Source organism: Saccopteryx bilineata, chromosome X (assembly GCF_036850765.1).
Source record: "Saccopteryx bilineata isolate mSacBil1 chromosome X, mSacBil1_pri_phased_curated, whole genome shotgun sequence".
Lineage (NCBI taxonomy): Eukaryota > Metazoa > Chordata > Mammalia > Chiroptera > Emballonuridae > Saccopteryx > Saccopteryx bilineata.
Window position 1 is genome coordinate 79,086,300 of NC_089502.1, and position 19,210 is coordinate 79,105,509.

The following is a 19,210-nucleotide window of genomic DNA, read 5'->3' on the forward strand; positions in this document are numbered from 1 at the left end:
TTCCTGGGGTGGGACAATTATCATCTCCCAGGCTGATGCCGCAGTGAGGAGAGTGATCTGCCCAAGAGAAAAGGCAATTGCAATATTGGAGAATGACTCAGCAAAAAAGGTCTTATTGGCTGTCCCTCATTATGTCTCTCCCCAGAGTTGCAAACCTCATACCTTCCTCACATATTTGTAGTCCTCTTAGCCTTCCCTCTGCCAGAGCCCAGGGTAAGTGGCTGTGAATAAGATTTTATGCGTTGGCTCTGTTGGGCAGATAAAATGTGTTATGCTCACTTTGTAAAAGATAACGCTGCCCACGTGGAGGCCGTTGCCCAGGTGATATTAATGTGTGTTGGGGGGCAGGCAGGATTGTTGTAGCCTGGGGCTTGGTTTTGGGATTAAGCCTTTCCCACCCTTTTTGATGTGGGGTGGTACAATCCAATCATGCCTCAGAGAAGTGACTTTGTATTATAGAGACTTCCCTATTTTGTATATTGGATTAAAGGTTTTAAATCTACATTATAAAATGGGGGCAGAACGAGAGTTTGCACTCTTGGTTTCTGAGATTATCATTAGCATGAGAGAGCAGAGGGAGCAGAGCAGAGAGCAGAAAGAGGCCATGTGGCCAGGAGAAGCAGCCAAGATGGCAGAGTGTTGAGTGAGAGGCCAGTTTGTGCAGTTTGACGCTGGAGAAAAAAGGAGATGAGGAAAAGAGGTGAATAAGTCTGGTGAGCTAGAAACCTTTGATTCTAGGAAACTCGGATAAGTCAGTAGCTTTGTGAGCACTGAATGTGAGTGGGTTTTGGAGCCCAGTGAGTGTTTTTACTTGCCCACCGAGTGCAAGCTAGGATTAAAGACTATGGCCCATCAGCTTTTGGCTCCGTTGTTTCTTTACCAACTGTCCGAATCCAATGCGAACCTGCATGTGAATGGCCACGATGGCGGCTCCTGGCCTTACAGGCTCTTTAAGAGAGTGTCCACATCTCTATGGTCTCCTGTCTCTTTCTGGCAGACAGAAACCTTGCTGCTGTACACAGCCGAATGGTATGTGGGCATCTCTTCTCAGCTCTGGTGCTCTGAGCTGGGGATCCTGGCTTGAGGTTTATGCCCTACACTTTTCAGGGGGAAACCTCTCAACTGAGATAGCCCTCCAGAATGTCAGCCACCACCTGCAGGAATGGGTCCAGCCCTTTTCACATCTCTGCCCTTCCTACCAGTATTGATGTGACTTTTTCTGTGAATCCTTGGTTATAAGACTCCTCTTTATTTAGTCTTTAGTTAGTTTTTCAGGATGATTATTCTTAAATTTGGTTATACTGCAGTTTGATCCTAGGAGGAGGTAAGTGTGATTGCCACCTACTCTGCCACCATCTTGGATTCCCCTTTAGAATTCATCATTTAAGCAATCTGGGCCTGGCTTTTTCTTTACAGGAAGGTTTATAATTACTAATTCAATATCTTTCTTTATTAACTCACTGATTTTGTTTAGAAACATTCTGTCAAGTAACAGGTTCCCATGGTAAACTAGCTGCTATCGTTGCTGATCTGGGCTACTATAAATTAGCTGAATACAATTGCCATTGGTTGTTAACTTACATAATTGAGCAGGTAGCACAGTTTCTTGTGTTGGTGCTCTGTAAATCATTTCAGAAATAGTTTGATTTGTAAATCATTTAATTTTAGACAGTAGTTTTAAATTTTAAAAAACCTACTAGCTTTTTATCAGAAACCTTATAAAACTCCTGAAATGAGAATCAAAAATACCTAGTAATATTTTATGTTAATGTTTTCAAAGGTTTTGCAAACTTTCCTTACTCCTTACAAATTATATGCACTCCAAATGAAACAACCTCTGTCCTGTTTAATACAGTGCTACTTCTTTTGTTTATATTTTTTCTTCTAAAACAAGTTTTTTGTCTGACTATGTTTAACATGTTTTTTCCAGTGGAATTCTGATCTATGTTGATTCGCTTTATTGAACCTGTTAACCTTGACTGACTACTATACGCCAAGCATTGTGCTAGGAGCTTGATAAGAAAATTTTCTGGCCCTGGCCAGTTTGCTCAGTGGTAGAGTGTCAGCATCTGGATGTCCCGGGTTTGATTCCTGATCAGGGCACAGAGGAGAAGTGCCCATCTGCTTCTCCACTGTTCCTCATCTAGCTTCTTTCTCTCTTTCCCTCTCTCTTTCTCTCATCCCCTCCTGCAACCATGGTTAGATTGGAGCGAGTTTGCCCTGGGCATTGAGGATGGCTCCATTGCCTCTGCTTCAGGCACTAAGAAGAGATCGGTAGCTGAGCAATGGAGCAACATCCCAGATAGGCAGAGCATAGCCCCCTATTGGGCTTGCTGGGTAGATCCCTGGTGGGGCGCATGCAGGAGTCTGTCTCTCTGCCTTCCCTCCTCTCACTGAATAAAAATAAATAAATAAAAGTTTTAAGAAATTTTCTAGAAGAAATCAAATTAGCTTGCATATTGCATGTATATTAAAAAGGTAACCCTGTGAAAAAGTATACGAAAATGTAGATTAGATCCGTAAATGGACTTCTATCAGTATTAGTAATGTTCCCACAATAATTTAGTGAATGGATTCAACACAGAGTAATTTATACATAAATCATTTTGAAATGCATATATTAAAATTTCATGTGTGCATGCAGGTGTGTGTGTGCGTGTGTGTGTGTGTGTGTGTGTGTATGAGGGTGTGAGGGAGGGAGATCTTATTATAATAGTATAATAATGACCCAAAATACTGTTCCTCTTTTAGCAGTTTCTGTCAGTTATATATTTTTTTCTGATTTCTACTAGAAAAACCAAAGGAGAAAATAGTGGAATTTTACAACTAATCAGAAAAATATAGATACACATAGCTTACAAATCTCCTCAAGTCATCTTATAACAATGTCTTGATTCTTCTTCTTAGACCAGAAGATCAATTCAGAAGTTACTAGAATGGGAAAACAACAGATTATATCACAAGGTAAGAAATTTAAGCAAATAGGAACCCCTTTATATATTTGTATTATTAAATTTTTTTAAAATGGGAATTTTTCAGACCACAAAAGAATTTTTAGAGCAGGGGTCGAGAACCTATGGCTCGTGAGCCAGATGTGGCTCTTTTGGTGGCTTCATCTGGCTAGCAGACAAATCTTTAATAAAAATAATAATAACGTTAAAAATATAAAACATTCTCATGCATTACAATCCATTAATTTCCTACCACTCATGTTCATGGTTGCAGGTGGCTGGAGCCAATCATAGCTGTCCTCCGGGACAACACCAAATTTTTATTGGATAATGCGTAACATACACAGGTCACTGTATGGCTCTCACAGAATTACATTTTAAAATATGTGGCGTTCATGACTCTCTCCATGAACCAAAAGGTTCCCGACCCCTGGATTAGAGAATTAACACTCACCTGACCTGTGGTGGTGCAGTGGATAAAACGTTGACCTGGAATGCTGAGGTTGCCAATTAGAAACCCTGGGCTCACCTGACCTGTGGTGGCGCAGTGGATAAAGCGTCGACCTGGAAATGCTGAGGTTGCCAGTTCGATACCCTGGGCTTGCCTGGTCAAGGCACATATGGGAGTTGATGCTTCCAGCTCCAACCCCCTTCTCTCTCTCTCTCTGTCTCTCTCTCTTCTCTAAAAATGAATAAATAAAAATTAAAAAAAAAAGAAACCCTGAGCTTGCCTGGTCAACGCACATGTGGGAATTGATGCTTCCTGCTCCTCCCCCCTTCTCTCTCTCTTTCTCTCTCTCTGTGTCTCTCTTCTCTCTCTAAAATAAATAAATAAAATCTAAAAGAAATGAGAGAATTAATACTCGATTTTTACTGTATATTCTTTACCAGGTATTTTTAAATGCTGTTTTGGTTCCTATACTTTTTCCTGAATTGTTTTCAATTATTTATTCAAATGTGTAGGTAATAATTAGTATAAATTGATATCAAAATTCTTAACAAACTGTACTTTCTTAGCTTGCTTTACACTGGAAGTTGACTAAAAGGAAATGTGAAACCAGCAATATGATGGAGTATGTAAGTATGAAGTTGTTTTTAATTAAACTTTTTGGGTCCCATTCTAATTGTCACATTTTACTATATTTATCATTTGTCAAATCATCTTTCTACCTTTTTTCTCCTTAGCCTAAACTTTTGTCTGTTGGAACATAGAGGTTTTCTTCTACCTTCTTTAGACTTGTAGCCAACATAAAATATCTTGAGAAGTAGCAATCATTTAGATCTTAGAAAAACCTCGGCTAGTGTGCTCAGATGAAAATATTGCACAACCTTAATGTTTTTAAACATAGATGCAAACCATTGCATGTGGTGATGGTAACAGCTGCTATTGAACAAAATATTTCTTTCTTTTTTTTTTTTTCTTTTTTCTTTTTTGTATTTTTCTGAAGCTGGAAACGGGGAGGCAATCAGACAGACTCCCACATGTGCCCGACCGGGATCCACCCGGCATGCCCACCAGGGGGCAATGCTCTGTCGCAACCAGAGCTCAGGCGCTAGAATGGCAAAATATTTCTAAATGTAATCTTATCACAACTTGCACAATATAGGAATTGACTTCTGAATTCTGGATTCAGTTTATTGGTTTTAACCCCCTTAACTTACATTTAACTTTTACTGAGGAAACTGTAGTTTCTGTATTTTTTACTGAAAGCTATGCAATCTTAATCACAAAACATAAATTCACATATAGCCAGTCTGATAAATTGAACATTAACATTGACTGAATATGAAATTTATTCACTTCAAGTTGCTCACATGTAGTATATATTTAATAATAAACATTCCATTTCCATTTCCTAAATAAGGATTATTATGGTATCTTTCTCCGCTTTGAATAGTTTTGGAGGAAATGTACAAACGGCCATAAATCCAAAATCTTCTAGTAAATTTATGTTATAAATATCTTAAGTTTTCATTATTTTTTCAAACTTTTAATTAAAATGTTTTAATCAATCTATTTGGTCACTTTATTATTTTTTACAAACAACTTGTAAAAGATCATAATATTCAACCATATATCAGCTGTAATTGAAAAATATATAGATGTAATATGATTTTCTACTATGTATAGCACAATTTTAATTCTTTCCACTCAACATTCTTTTTGCTAAAAAAAATGGGACTGGGAAGTTATAGAAGGGCCTAATAATGTACTAAGGTTTACTTTTCTGCACCTAAGTAAATGGTTATTATAAATCAGGTAATAAAAACTGTTAGCTATAGTAAGTACTTGTTTTCCAATATAATTTCCTATCTAAACAAAAATGTGTGTAAGTTTTTTTATAACTGTTTTATGTATTTCACTTTAACACACGGGAAAATATAGTCTTGTGAAAAATAATTATAGAGTTTCTAGGTTATATATGTTTCAAGAAATGAAATTATTTTGTCAATATATCCTGTTTGTTTTTATTTTACAGGTAATACTAATAGAATTCCTACCAAAATATCCCATATTCCGACCTGACTGAGGAATTTATTCAGTCACTTCTGTGTTTCCTGTCATTTCCTACCCTTAGTGCCTTGTAGATGATTTTGGAATGAAGATGGTCTCCTTTGCTGTGTTCAATTTATTCTTTATAATTGTAGAATATTCTCCTCAGTCTGTTATTTGTGTTGGTTTAAGAAGAAAATTTGCACATCTTTTTTGTTGTTGTTAAATGAAGCTTGTGTTTTGCACTCTCAATTTTTAAATAAATACACATACATATGTGTGTACATGTATAGTTGCCATTAAAGATAAAACATTATTAGTGCTGGCATTTAAAAAAACAAAACAAAACAAAAACTTGTTCTAAGCATGCTGCCTTATAATTTTCATACTCACTGTTTCTAAATATGCATTGTTTTTCTAGACTACTTTAATGCTCTGTAATCCCTTATTGAACATACATAAATAAGTTTTTGGTAGCTTTTAGAAATGGTTTTACTCCTACCTGCTTTTAAAGGACACGCAATTAATAGCACTGGTTTTGTCCTGCCCTTAGCTAAATTATCACTTACGTTAGTCGATAAAATATTTAAACTCCTAAAGACTTGTAAATATTGTCACTTTGCATAATGTAAAATGTGATATGCCATGGTTTACAGAATTTAATTATTGCTCTTACTGTATTTCCAACAATTCTGCATAGGTTTGAATATGAATGAAGTTTGTAAGCATCCTTCTGAATGTACAGGCTGTTAACATGCTGTTGTATGGCAAAGCCATAAAAAGTATGTTAAGATTTTCAGCTGTAGGACAGGGTTGCCCTATGTAGTGAGTCGATTAAAATTGAAATCATGTCTGAGATACTCTGCATTGCACCTGAAACCAAGACCCTGATTTTTTCCACTTAATTCAGTAATTCTTATTTTGTCCTCCATTCCCACCCTCAAAAGAATTCATTTGACATCTGACACATTTCACAGCCTCATTATTCTCATCTGTTTTCCTTAATGTTTCCTTTCCCTTATTTAAAAAAAAAAAAAAAAAAACACTTATGGCCTTTAAGGAGTTTGTCAAGGTTTCAGATGGCTTAGTTGGTGTCTAGACCCCCATGAAAGCCACTGCTAACCTCCTTCTGGTGTTTTGATATTCTACTTTGAGAGCTAATTGAAAAGCTATATGTAAAGAATATGTGATGGCTAAATCATTACTGACAAAATATTCTAACCTTATTTTTGAGGATCTTTTTTTAACATTAATAAGGGAAGATAGCCTGACCTGTGGTGGCACAGTGGATAAAGCATCGACCTGGAAATGCTGAGGTCGCCGGTTCGAAACCCTGGGCTTGCCTGGTCAAGGCACATGTGGGAGTTGATGCTTCCAGCTCCTCCCCCCTTCTCTCTCTCTGTTTCTCTCTCTCCTCTCTAAAAATGAATAAATAAAAAAAATAATAATAAGGGAAGACAAGTATTTAGCAAAAAGTATTTTAGCTTATAAATTCACCCCACCTGTAACCTTTTCATTGGTATGCATGTGCTTATGTCTTTGTTCCTCTTCCTGGCTAAGATAAGTGAGAGCTCCACACCCTAATTCTAGAATTTGAATTTTTAACATAATAAAGAAAAGCTCTATATTGTGTTAATTCAGCTGCAAATGTATGCCTATATGTGGGCATTATTTGTAATTCCTAGTGTTAAAAGTAAATTTATCTGGGACTGAATAATGTTTTATTTATCGCCTCATTTTTCTTGCTTTTAATAATACTTTTTTTAAGCAAACACTTATCCCCAGTGAAGAAAACTATCATTTCTTCATACAAGGTCAGACCTTTTAAATCCTATTTGATGTGTGACTAATTTTTACACACTTTTCACTTCCACCTGTAGAGGCCCATTGCCAGGCCACTCAGCCACCCAGAATCTAACTTTTCATATGTTGTGTGTGCCTACAAATATTATTTGTCTGCTGCACAATTGAAGGTATATTTTTGTAGACAAGATGGAAACCTCTGAAAATGCATACCAAATGTCATGTTTTATAGCTAAAGTCAGGGGAAAATTGTATCTTTGGTTTATGTTCCAGCTAATATCACCAGGTTTATGCTTCAAAATGTGACAGTTTAATACCAAAATTGGTTTGTAGAATAATACAAAATTTCTAACCTTGGGTTATCAGTGATAACACTGATAGAATAATTACTTTTAAGTGTCAACCAAACAAAAAATCTTTTTTTCTATAAACTTAGAATTTAGTCATGTAATGGTTAATTTTTTTCTACTATGCGTAAATCACACTTGGTTTTTCTTAAAGAACAGCAGAAAATGGTGAACTGTTTCCATGATATAAATATTGAGACAAGAATAGAATATAGGTGACAGAGTATAATTTAAGTTACACTCATATTTGTTATAAAAAACTATTTGTTAGTATGTACTTAATTTTAAAACCTATTCTAATTATTCTTAAATGTATGATTTTATGGATCATTATGCTGGTTGACTCATCTTATTTTCAGAAAATCCCCAGTGTTCTTTTTTTACTTTCTTATATGACTGCTTTTTCAAACTATTTGCTTTTGGATGGGCCTGATTAGAATTTGGTATTTTGGAGTACTTTAAAGGGGATTTCTTTTCATTGAAATTGGCAATAATGAATTCTGAAATGACAGAGCACACTGTGATCATTAATTCCTTTTCCACTGACCTTTTTTTTATCCTCAGGATAGAATATACTCACATCTTTTCGTGGAGTTGGTAAAATATTTTTGTGAAGGTTAGTTTTAAATTGAAGAATGTAATTTTGGATTTCTTTGCTGTGTAATATTTCCTTAGGAACCCTGCTGAGGTTATTTCCAGAGAAATTAACATATATGCCAATGTGTATAAATCTCACAAAGCTTTAAGGTTACAAGTTAAAACTGGTTTTTCTCTAACTTCCCCTTATTCATATCCACCCCCATTTACCCCTTTAAACACCTAAATTGTATGTAAAATGAAATAAGCTTTTAGAGCCTGACAAGGCGGTGGTGCAGTAGATAGAGTGTCGGACTGGGCACAGAGGACCCAAGTTCAAAACCCCTAGGTCACTGACTTGAAGCCCATGGTCACTGGCTTGAGTAGGCAGTCACTCACTCTGCTGTAAATCCCCCCCCCCCCGTCAAGGCTCGTATATATGAGAAAGCAATCAGTGAACAACTAAGGAGACAAAGGAGCCACAACAAAGAATTTATACTTCTCATCTCTCTTCTTTCCTGTCTATCTTTCCCTATCTGTCCATCTCTCTGTCTCTCTGTGTGTGTGTCACACACACACACACAAAACCTCATGAAATAAGCTTTAACCTTTTTCAGTTATTCTTTGTTCCCACTTAATCCCTCATGTTAATTTAGGAAAGAGACCATTGCAGTCAAATGTTAGAACTAGATGGAGCCTTAGCCAGGTAGTTTAGTTGGTTAGAGTGTCACCCCGATACACCAATATTGTGAGTTTGATTTCTGGTCAAGGCACATACAAGAATCCATCAATGACTGCATAAATTAGTGGAACAACAAATTGGTGTTTCTTTTGTTCTCTCTCCTTTCCTCTCTGAAATCAATGCATACATTTTTTAAATTAAAATTAAAAAAAGAAACAGATGAAGAAGTGCCTTGTCTTTTTTGAACAAAGCTAATATGTGGAAAGAAGCAGAATGAATGAATTGGTAGACTTTAGTTTTAGAAACATCTTTTCAATAGAATTTATTCCACTTACATATTATATTTCTGCTACTTATTATTTAAAACCTGTTTTCTTGTTTTCCTCCAATCCATTAGTGACAAAATATTACAGGACAAGACTATCAGTCACTTATAAAACTAGTTTAATTCTGGAACAATAATCTTGAATTGAAGTCTCACCAAAACCTACTTAAGCCTGATCAGTCAGTGACGCAGTGGACAGAGCGTCAGACTGGGATGGGGAGGACCCAGGTTCGAGACCTTGAGGTCGCCAGCTTGAGCATGAGCTCATCTGGTTTGAGCAAAGATTCACCAGCTTGGACCCAAGGTCGCTGGCTCAAGTGAGGGGTTGCTTGGTCTGCTGAAGGCCCATGGTCAAGGCACATATGAAGCAATCAATGAACAACTAAGGTGTCGCAATGCGCAACTAAAAACTAACGATTGATGTTTCTCATCTCTTTGTTCCTGTCTGTCTGTCCCTGTCTATCCTCACTCTGACTCTCTCTCTGTCTCTGTAAAAAAATAAAAATAAAATAAGAAATTTTTAAAAACCCACTTAAGTATTTAATAGACATACTATTCATGTCATTACAATCAAACTGTTTGATGTAGTGTAATTAGTCAAACACTAATCAAACTGTTACTATTTAATACTCTACCATTTTTAATGAAATTTATTCTTGTTTTTTTATTAATTGGAGTGAAGTTCCATAACATTTGTAAGCCTCTGAATAAATAAGGATTTTTTTCAAAAATGTAAGAGCTTTAAAAATCATTACCATTTTAATTTTGTTTACAAATAAACTACCACTTACAAAAATCAAACCTCACTATTTGAACAATATTTCATTTGAATTGACTTTGACGCCTGACCTGTGGTGGCGCAGTGGATAAAGTATTGACCTGGAAATGCTGAGGTCGCCGGTTCGAATCCCTGGGCTTGCCTGGTCAAGGCATATATGGGAGTTGATGCTTCCAGCTCCTCCCTGCCTTCTCTCTGTCTCTCCTCTCTCTCCCTCTCTATCTGTCTCTCCCTCTCCTTTCTAAAATGAATAAAAAAAAAATGAATTGACTTTGACCTAAAAGCATATAGAAATTATATACATCTGTTTAATGAGAACTATTTCACATAGTGGAAATATTTTTTGCTAATTGAGTGGTAAAATGCCCAAATTTATTAAAATTAGGTCTTCTCATGCCTATAAAATTCTACTTTAAAAATCCATTTTGCAACAATTGTTAACATTGTTCAGGTTTCTTTAAATGGTGAACTACAGGAAAAGTTTTCCACAGAAAAGAAATAGGTTTAATAACATTACCTATTTATGTAATATGTGGAGTAAAAGTAAGGATAGAAATCAATGATGGATAGGTAGATAGCTATTCTGAATATTGCCCCAAATTTCTCTTTTCTGGTTGGGCGCCTGCCTTTTCATTTTGATGATAGTAACCTGAGAATATGCTTTGTTTTCTATGGACTCTTGTCAGATTCATAGTACTGTATATGAGGAAATGATCTAATCTTAAGGGCTCCAGGAAAGTCACTTATATTACATGTCAATCTCTTTATCTGTAAAATCTTGGGGTTGAATGTAGAGCTGGACAGAAAATAAAAGATCACCTAATCACATTCTGTGATTCTAGGAATTCTTAAGAAATTTTTACCCTGCAGAATCTCAGATTGATTTTTCTCAGATCTACTACCCTTGGTGGGAACTCTCACAGTGCCTTGGCACGCAGTAAAAGTTTGATTCACCAACTGGCTCCTGGGTGATGTGTGTTCATATCACACAGACTTAAAGAGCCTTATGCCAGTTAGGCCTCAGCCCTATATGATAATAAGAATGAATGTAATTTTCCTAAAAACCTGAGGACTGAGGTCTGTGGTATTTTCCTATGTGGAATCTGATGATATAGTCGTTATCTGGGCAAAAATTAAAGCTGTAACAAAAATAGAGAGATGGGAGGACCTACTTTGAATTAATGCAAAAAGAGTTTCATATCTTATCCAACATCTGTTTCAGTGACTTATTAAGCTCCATGTCTTCAAAAAGATAATATTAGATGGAAAAGAAAGTGGTATGGAATTCAAACCCAAGTCACTTCTGTTTGGTTCAATTCTTAGCTCTGCTGCTTAATTCCTCTGCACATCATGTCCTCATTGTGTATGCAGGGACAGTAATCTGGATCTACCTCACAAGGGAAGATTCTTTTCATATATTAATGTGCTTTTTGAAGTTGACTGGAAGATATACTGGGTATCATAATTTTGTAATTTTTAAATAGATTAATTTAAATTTGCTTTCTTTCTCAGACCTTACAGAATGAATATTGCAGTTAATCTATTTTTCAATAGTAACTTTTGTTATCAACCCCCTATGTTTTGACGTAAGTAATTATGTTATATATTACATTAATAATTGATTTAGGGAGGAAAAGCAGGTAGATATAAACCAGTAGTTCCCAACTTGGGACACATTAAGAGCAACAGAGGCATCTTTGAACTTTTTTAAATATTTCAAAAAGTATATTAAAAATCATAATACACATAATATTTCTGCTGCACAAGCCAACTAAGACATTGAATATCCACACATTTTGCTTATATTTTTTCATTTCTGTTTCATACTTATTATCACACTTTGATCAGAAGCTGTGAATGACAGTTATGCTTTGATTAATAAAAAACGAGAAAGTATTACATACAATTTAGTAAACAAAATACTTGAAAATATGGAGAAAGAATAATAAAGGGATTTTTATGGTGAAATGTTGGGAGCCACTTTTATAAAGGAACTAAGATTATTTGACCCTCTCCACAGCTTGCTTGCCTAATCCCAGAGGCAGATTAAAGTCGGTTGAGAGGGCCTGACCTGTGGTGGCGCAGTGGATAAAGTGTTGACCTGGAACGCTGAGGTCGCCAGTTCAAAACCCTGGGCTTACCGGGTCAAGGCACATATGGGAGTTGATGCTTCCTGCTCCTCCCCCCTTTATCTCTCTATCTCTCTCTCTCTCTCTTCTCTAAAATGAATTTTTTAAAAAATTAAAAAAATAAAGTCAGTTGAGGCCCAGGGATGCAGAAGAAAATATTGGGCCCCTTAAAAAGAGAGAGAGACAGGGAAAATAAAATACATGTTAACCATATTTTTAAATAAATAAAAAATATGACGTACTATTAATGTTTAAATTGCACATATGAAACCAAACTTGGTGTCATTAGAAAAAAGTGTAAAGTTGTGGTTTTTCAGGGCCCTTCAGAAGTTGGGACTCAGGGCACGCACCCGGTATGCCCACTGTTTAATCAATTCATCTGGCCCTAATCCCTAAACAATGACATGCTATACTATGTGTGGTGGTGTGTTTTGGCTAGATTGAGCTGTGTAACTTCCGGTTAGAAATTACCTTCAATTTCTTTTCTGTTTCAGGATTTTATAATAGCTAATTTTATTTGAGTGTGTATGTGTAAAGCATACATACACACACATAAACTGCAAATGTGGAAAGTTATGATGTTATGTTCTAGCATTAGAGTAAATATCAATTTTTTAGTCCCAAAGTAGTTCTGTGTATATAAACTCAGTGTGATGAGTCAAGGCAGTCATTTCTCAAAGTTTCTTTTATTTCTGCTTATTTTCTTTGCATTTATTTTGGCTTAATTTTCTTAATTTTCCATTTTTCTAGTAAGCAAATGTAAAATTTTTTATATGCCTGGACTTTGAAACAAGTTACAGATGTTTGAAATCGTATGATCTACAAGTTAGTTTGCCATCCTTGGACTAAACCACATAAAAATGAGTCTCAGCTACAAAAGGAGGAAATCCGGGTATCCAGGAAGCAGGCATTGATCAAAATATCTGTTTGAAAAACCTAGGATTTCTACTTTTTGGAAGAGGATTCTTGTTGGGAAAACATTACTAGAAAAGAATAAAAGTGGCTATGTCCATTCAAACCAAGGACTTTGGTGCATCTTTTATTGTTACTTAGCCTATGGAATGAATTCGTTTTTCTCCTTTGAGTTCTGGAGTAACACCCCTGCAAGAACTCAACCTATATATGGCTGTGCCAAAATGAAGAATACCTGCCTCTCTGAAACTTTCACTGCTGCTTCTGTCATTGTTCACTTGTCAGATATAAAATTTTATCATCTCAGGATGCGAAGTTACAATAAAGTGCAAATCTATGTTAATGAATCAAATTGTGTGGTCTTTGGTACATCTATCCTTCCTCTTTCACTTCCCTGTTTGTACCATTTTAAGTCTTCCTTTGAAAAATTGTATTTTGCATATTGTTTCTTTACATATTTGCTAGTGTTATGTCTGATCTTGTAAGTAATTCATGCTATATGTTGGTTTGGGGAGCCTTTGTTATGTTCAGTATCTAGCTAAGTGGGAATTTGTTTTTAAATGACTGCTTTCACCCTCCATATCTACCTAAGAACTATAAAATTAAAGTACAAGTGGAGTTTCTCCTTACTGAGAATAATTTTTAGTACAAGAAATGTTGAAACATGAAAGATTAAACTATTTGGCAAAAATTTTTATTTTTGTCATCAGATTGTATAAGAAATTCAAAGGATTAACATCTACTTGAGTTTTACTCAGGCTGGTTAACAAGTAATAATACTAGATTATTGAAAATTTATGACAAACTTGCAAATTCAACAGAACAACAAAATGTAATATAACAAAAAAAACTATTTAATGTTCTCCAGCATCTTTGGTAATTGTACTAAATATTTAAGAAAGACTTTAAATTCAAAATTAAAGCGGCGATAACACACTTAAAGAGAAGTTTCATAATGTTTTGTTTTAAAATTCTTTTTTTGAAATTATATGGGTGCAGCAGAAAATTTATATCTTTAGTTGATAACATCAAATATGGAGTAGCATGTGCTGTGTGGAAAATACATTTTCATGATCTATTATTGAAGGAAAGAGTCACATGCCTTTTTTTTTTTTTTTTTTTGCAGTAAAATTTATTTAAGGTTGAAATAGAAGGTTGCCCATAGGCTTCCACTGTCTTATCTCCATCTGTTCCACCATGGAAAACATCCTATCTTATCTTCATTAATCTCACTAAAATGATCAGGGTCCAGATATTCTGTGCCATGGTTCAATCCAAATAGTACTCATTAGGCTAGCATACTCTGTGTTCCTGCCTGTTCTCTGGTTGGTGCTGTAGCCAAGCTTGCAAGCCACATGGCTGGCCAACCAGTACAACTTTTTAGGACCACATGGCTGCTTGGAAAGACTCCTAAACAAATGGGTAAGTACACTTTTCCAAGCATGAAGAGAGAAGGCAGAGAGAGAGTTTTCTTCGTTAAACCTGTGTTTATAATTTTATGCTGGGAAGAACTAGCTTTTCGTTAAACTAACCAATTTCAAAAGTTTGCGTTGATTCCTCCCAAAAACCAGTCAGATCCTTTTTCTAAGCTAGACTGAGAGACCTCTATGGCTGCCATCCTGGCTTCTACAGCATGTGCCTCAAAGAGGAAGCACAGAAGTACCTCTCCCCATAGTCTTGGAATAGTCTGGTACACTGTGGAACTTGAAAACCTTTTTTCCTCCCTGCACTGGGTGGGGGGCTGTCTGTGGGGGGAGGGGGAATGTTAATCTCTTTAGGGAGCAACCTCTTCGGTGTCTAAAATTGTAAATGCTATAGCTTCTTAGTAAATAGAATGCTATAATTTCCTACTGAAAATAATTTCAGTTTTATGAAATTTGATGTCTGATTCCCTTTGCTCCCTTTCCTTATTAATACTTAGCTACTTATGCTAACATACCACCTTAAACCCCTGGGCTCTTTGTAGTCTTACAAATGTAAATATGGAGTTTTCATCTTCTGTAGTTACTTCCTGCTGTCAAGATTCATAGTCCTGGCCCTGGCCGGTTGGCTCAGTGGTAGAGCGTCGGCCTGGCGTGCAGAAGTCCCGGGTTCGATTCCCGGCCAGGGCACACAGGAGAAGCGCCCATTTGCTTCTCCACCCCTCCCCCTCTCCTTCCTGTCTGTCTGTCTCTTCCCTTCCCGCAGCGAGGCTCCATTGGAGCAAAGATGGCCCGGGCGCTGGGGATGGCTCCTTGGCCTCTGCCCCAGGCGCTAGAGTGGCTCTGGTCACAACAGAGCGACGCCCCGGAGGGGCAGAGCATCGCCCCCTGGTGGGCGTGCCGGGTGGATCCCAGTCGGGCGCATGCGGGAGTCTGTCTGACTGTCTCTCCCCGTTTCCAGCTTCAGAAAAAGAAAAGAAAAAAGTCATAGTCCTTTCTATCCCAAGGCCCAGAGGCTCTGCCTATGTGCTAAAGAACTAATGGAGCCTGACCTGTGGTGGCGCAGTGGGATAAAGCGTCAACCTGGAGCACTGAGGTTGCCGGTTTGAAACCTTGGGCTTGCCTGGTCAAGGTACATATGGGAGTTGATGCTTCCTGCTCCTCCCCCCCCTCCCCTCTCTCTAAAATCAATAAATAAAATATTTTAAAAAAATAAAATAAATTTAAAAAAAGAACTAATGGAGCAAAAATGGAAAGGGAGACTGAAAGAGAAGGGTTTCACAAAATCTAGGTCACTGGGGCTGTACTTAGGAAGCAACATGATGTCTAGAGGATGAGATAAAAGAAAACACTGATAGACCATTAATGAGCTAAAAAAAATTAAGAAAATAAGCACTTCACCAAAAAGATTGAAACTTTAAAAAAAGAACCAAACTGAGATGAAGAACTCAAAAATGGAAAGACCTAAACAGACACTTATCCAATTAAGATGTACAAACCACAAATAGATATCTTAAAAGATGCTCATTTTTGCTCGCTGTTAGAGAAATGGAAATCAAAATTACAACGTGGTAGCCTGACCAGGTGGTGGCACAGTGAATAAAGTGTAGCCCTGGATGCAGAAGACCCAGGTTCGAAGCCCCAAGGTCACAGGCTTGAGCAAGGGCTCATCAGCTTGAGCGTCGGTTCACCAGCTTGAGCGCAAGGTAGCTAGCTTGAGTGTGGAATCATAGACATGAAACCATGGTCACCGGCTTGAGTTCAAAGGTCACTGGCTCAGCTGGAGACCCCCAGTCAAGGCACATATGAGAAAGCAATCTATGAACAACTAAAGAGCCGCAACAAAGAATTGATGCTTCTCATCTCTCTCCCTTCCTGCCTGTCTGTCTCTATCTGTTCCTCTCTCTGTCTCTCTCACTAAAAAAAATTACAATGAGATGGCACCTCACGTGTGATAGATTGGCTATTATCAACAAGACAGGTAATAAGTGTTGGAGAGGCTGTGGAGAAAAAGGAATTCTTATTCACTGTTGGTGGTAATATAAATTGGCACAGCCATTATGAAACACAGTATGGTGATTCCTCAAAAAATTAAGAATAACCTCTCTTGTGGTGGTGCAGTGGATAAAGCATCAACCTAAAATGCTGGTGTCACTGATTGGAAACCTTGGGCTTGCCGCATCAAGGCACATGTGAAAAGCAATCAATGAACAACTAAAGTGAAGCAACTATGAGTTGATACTTCTTGAGCGTCCTCCATCTTCCTATCTGTGTAAAACCAACGAATAGAATATTTATTTATTTATTTATTTATTTATTTATTTATTTTTGCCTGACCAGACAGTGGTGCAGTGGATAGAACATTGGATTGGGACGTGGAGGACCCAGGTTCAAAACTCCAAGGTTGCTGTCTTGAGTGAAAGCTCACTACCTTGAGCATGGAATTGCTGGTTTGAGTGTGGAATCAAACATGACCCTATGGTGCAGGATTGTGCCCAGAGGTTGCTGGCTTCAATAAAGGGTCACTTGGTCTGCTGGAGCCCCCCAGTCAAGGCACATATGTGAAAGCAATGAACAACTAAGGTGCCACGATGAAGAATTGATGCTTCTCACCTCTCTCCCTTACTGTCTGTCTGTCCTTATCTTTTGCTCTCTTTGATTCTGTCAAAAAAGATATTTTAATTTTAGAGAGAGAGATAGAATGGAGGGAGGAGCAAGAAGCAGTTGCTTCTCATATGTATCACCACAGGTCATGCCTGGTAATTCTATTCTTAATTTTAAAAAAATATCCTGACCTGTAATGATACAGTGGATTAACCATCAAACTGAACTGCTGAGGTCACCAGTTTGAAACTGGGACTTGTCTGATCAAGGCACATATGAAAGTTGATGCTTCCTGCTCCACATTACATCTCTTTTTCTCTCCTCTCTAAAAAATGAATAAATAAAAAATTTAAAAACAGTAAACACTTAAAAAATAATAGATTTACCATATGACCCAAAAAGCTCAAAGACATTGATGTGCAAAGACACATGCACCCCTATGTTCATTGAAGAATTATTCACAGTGGCAAAGATATGGAAACAACCAAAGTGTTGCTTGATAGAGGATTAGATAAAAAAGATGTAATACATACATACAATGGAATAATACTCAGCCATAAAAAGTGATAGCCTGGCCTGTAGTTGCACAATGGATGCAGTGTCAACCTGGAATGCTGAGGTCACTGGTTTGAAATCCTGGGTTTGCCTGGTAAAGCCACATATGACAAACAATCAATGAAAAACTAAAGTGAAGCAAATTTGAGTTGATATTTCTCATCCATCCTCCTCCCCCCCTTTCTATAAAATGAATAAGTGTTTTGTGTGTGTGACAGAGACAGAGAGAGTGACAGATAGGGATAGAAAGGAAGGGAGAGAGATGAGAAGCATCAATTATTTGTTGCAGCACTTTAGTTCTTCATTGATTACTTTCTCATACATGCCTTGACTGGGAGGCTACAGCAAAGCAAGTGTCCCTTGCTCAAGCCAGCGATCTTGGGTTCATGCTAGTGACCTGGGCTTCAAGCCAGTGACTTTAGGCTCAAGCCAGAGACCATGGGGTCATGTATATGATCCCACTCTCAAGCCCACAACCCCGCACTCAAGCTGGTGAGCCTCAAGCCAGATGAGCCTGCGCTCAAGCTGGCAACTTTGGAGTTTCAAACATGGGTCCTTCATGTCCCAGTCAGATGCTCTATCCACTGCATCACAGCCTGGTCAAGCAATATAAATAAATTTTAAAAAGAAAGAAATGATAATATATTGCCATTTATGACAACATGAGACCTTAAGAACTTTATAGTAAGTGAAGTAAGTAAATCAGAAAAGCTAAGAACTATGTGATTTCACACATATGTAGGAGATAAAGCTGAGAATCATGGACATACAAAGGTGAAGTGATTACTAGGGAGAAGGAGCAAGGGAGAATGGAGTAAAGAAGGACAAATATACTGTACAGAAAATGATTTGAGTTTCGGTAATGGGTACACAATGTAATCAACAGTTCAAGTGTTGTAGAGATGTTTACCTGAAACCTATATACTCTTATTGATCAATGTTATCTCATCAAGTTTAATTTCTAATTTAAAATTTTTTTAATAAAAAAAGGTGGCCTGACCTGTGGTGGTGCAGTGGATAAAGCGTCGACCTGGAATGCTGAGGTCGCCGGTTCAAAACCCTGGGCTTGCCTGGTCAAGGCACATATGGGAGTTGATGCTTCCTGCTCCTTACCCTGTTCTCTCTATCTCTTTCTTCTCTCTCTCTAATAAAAATGAATAAATAAAATCTAAAAATAAATAAATAAATAAATAAATTTAAAAAATATATAAAAAAATAAAAATAAAAATAAAAAAAGGTAACAGAATGCCAGATCAAGGAAAATTTTTAGATCACCGATAGCTAGCTTATGCTAACTATAGAAGTTGTGTTGAATAGAGAAATGGGGTCAAGACCTACTATAAAAAATAAATCAGCTGAAAGAATGTGTGCTGTTGAATCTAAATAAGTCAGTAAGACTGACCTGTGGTGGCACAGTGGATAAAAAGTCAACCTGGAATGCTGAGGTCTCCAGTTCAAAGCCCCAAGCTTGCCCAATCAAGGTACGTACAAGAAGCAACTACTATAAGTTGATGCTTCCTGCTCCTCCCTCTCCTCTCTCTCTCCTCTCTAAAATCAATAAATCAAATCTTTTTTAAAAAGCAACAAGTTGATGCTTCCCACTCCTCTCTCCCTTTCTCTGTTTACTCTTTCT

At 37.1% G+C, this 19,210-nt stretch overlaps 1 protein-coding gene across 1 annotated transcript in view; it reads left to right on the top strand.

Moving 5' to 3' along the window:
* The window catches only part of CHIC1 (cysteine rich hydrophobic domain 1), a 72,120-nt gene extending 58,780 nt beyond the window's left edge, over positions 1 to 13,340 (top strand). Inside the window, exons 4-6 of the mRNA XM_066248890.1 lie at positions 2,908 to 2,964; positions 3,969 to 4,028; positions 5,432 to 13,340. Coding sequence (XP_066104987.1) covers positions 2,908 to 2,964; positions 3,969 to 4,028; positions 5,432 to 5,482 — 168 coding nt within the window. The 3' untranslated portion in view covers positions 5,483 to 13,340. The remainder of the gene's footprint in view (positions 1 to 2,907; positions 2,965 to 3,968; positions 4,029 to 5,431) is intronic.
* The last annotated feature ends 5,870 nt before the right edge of the window (positions 13,341 to 19,210 follow it).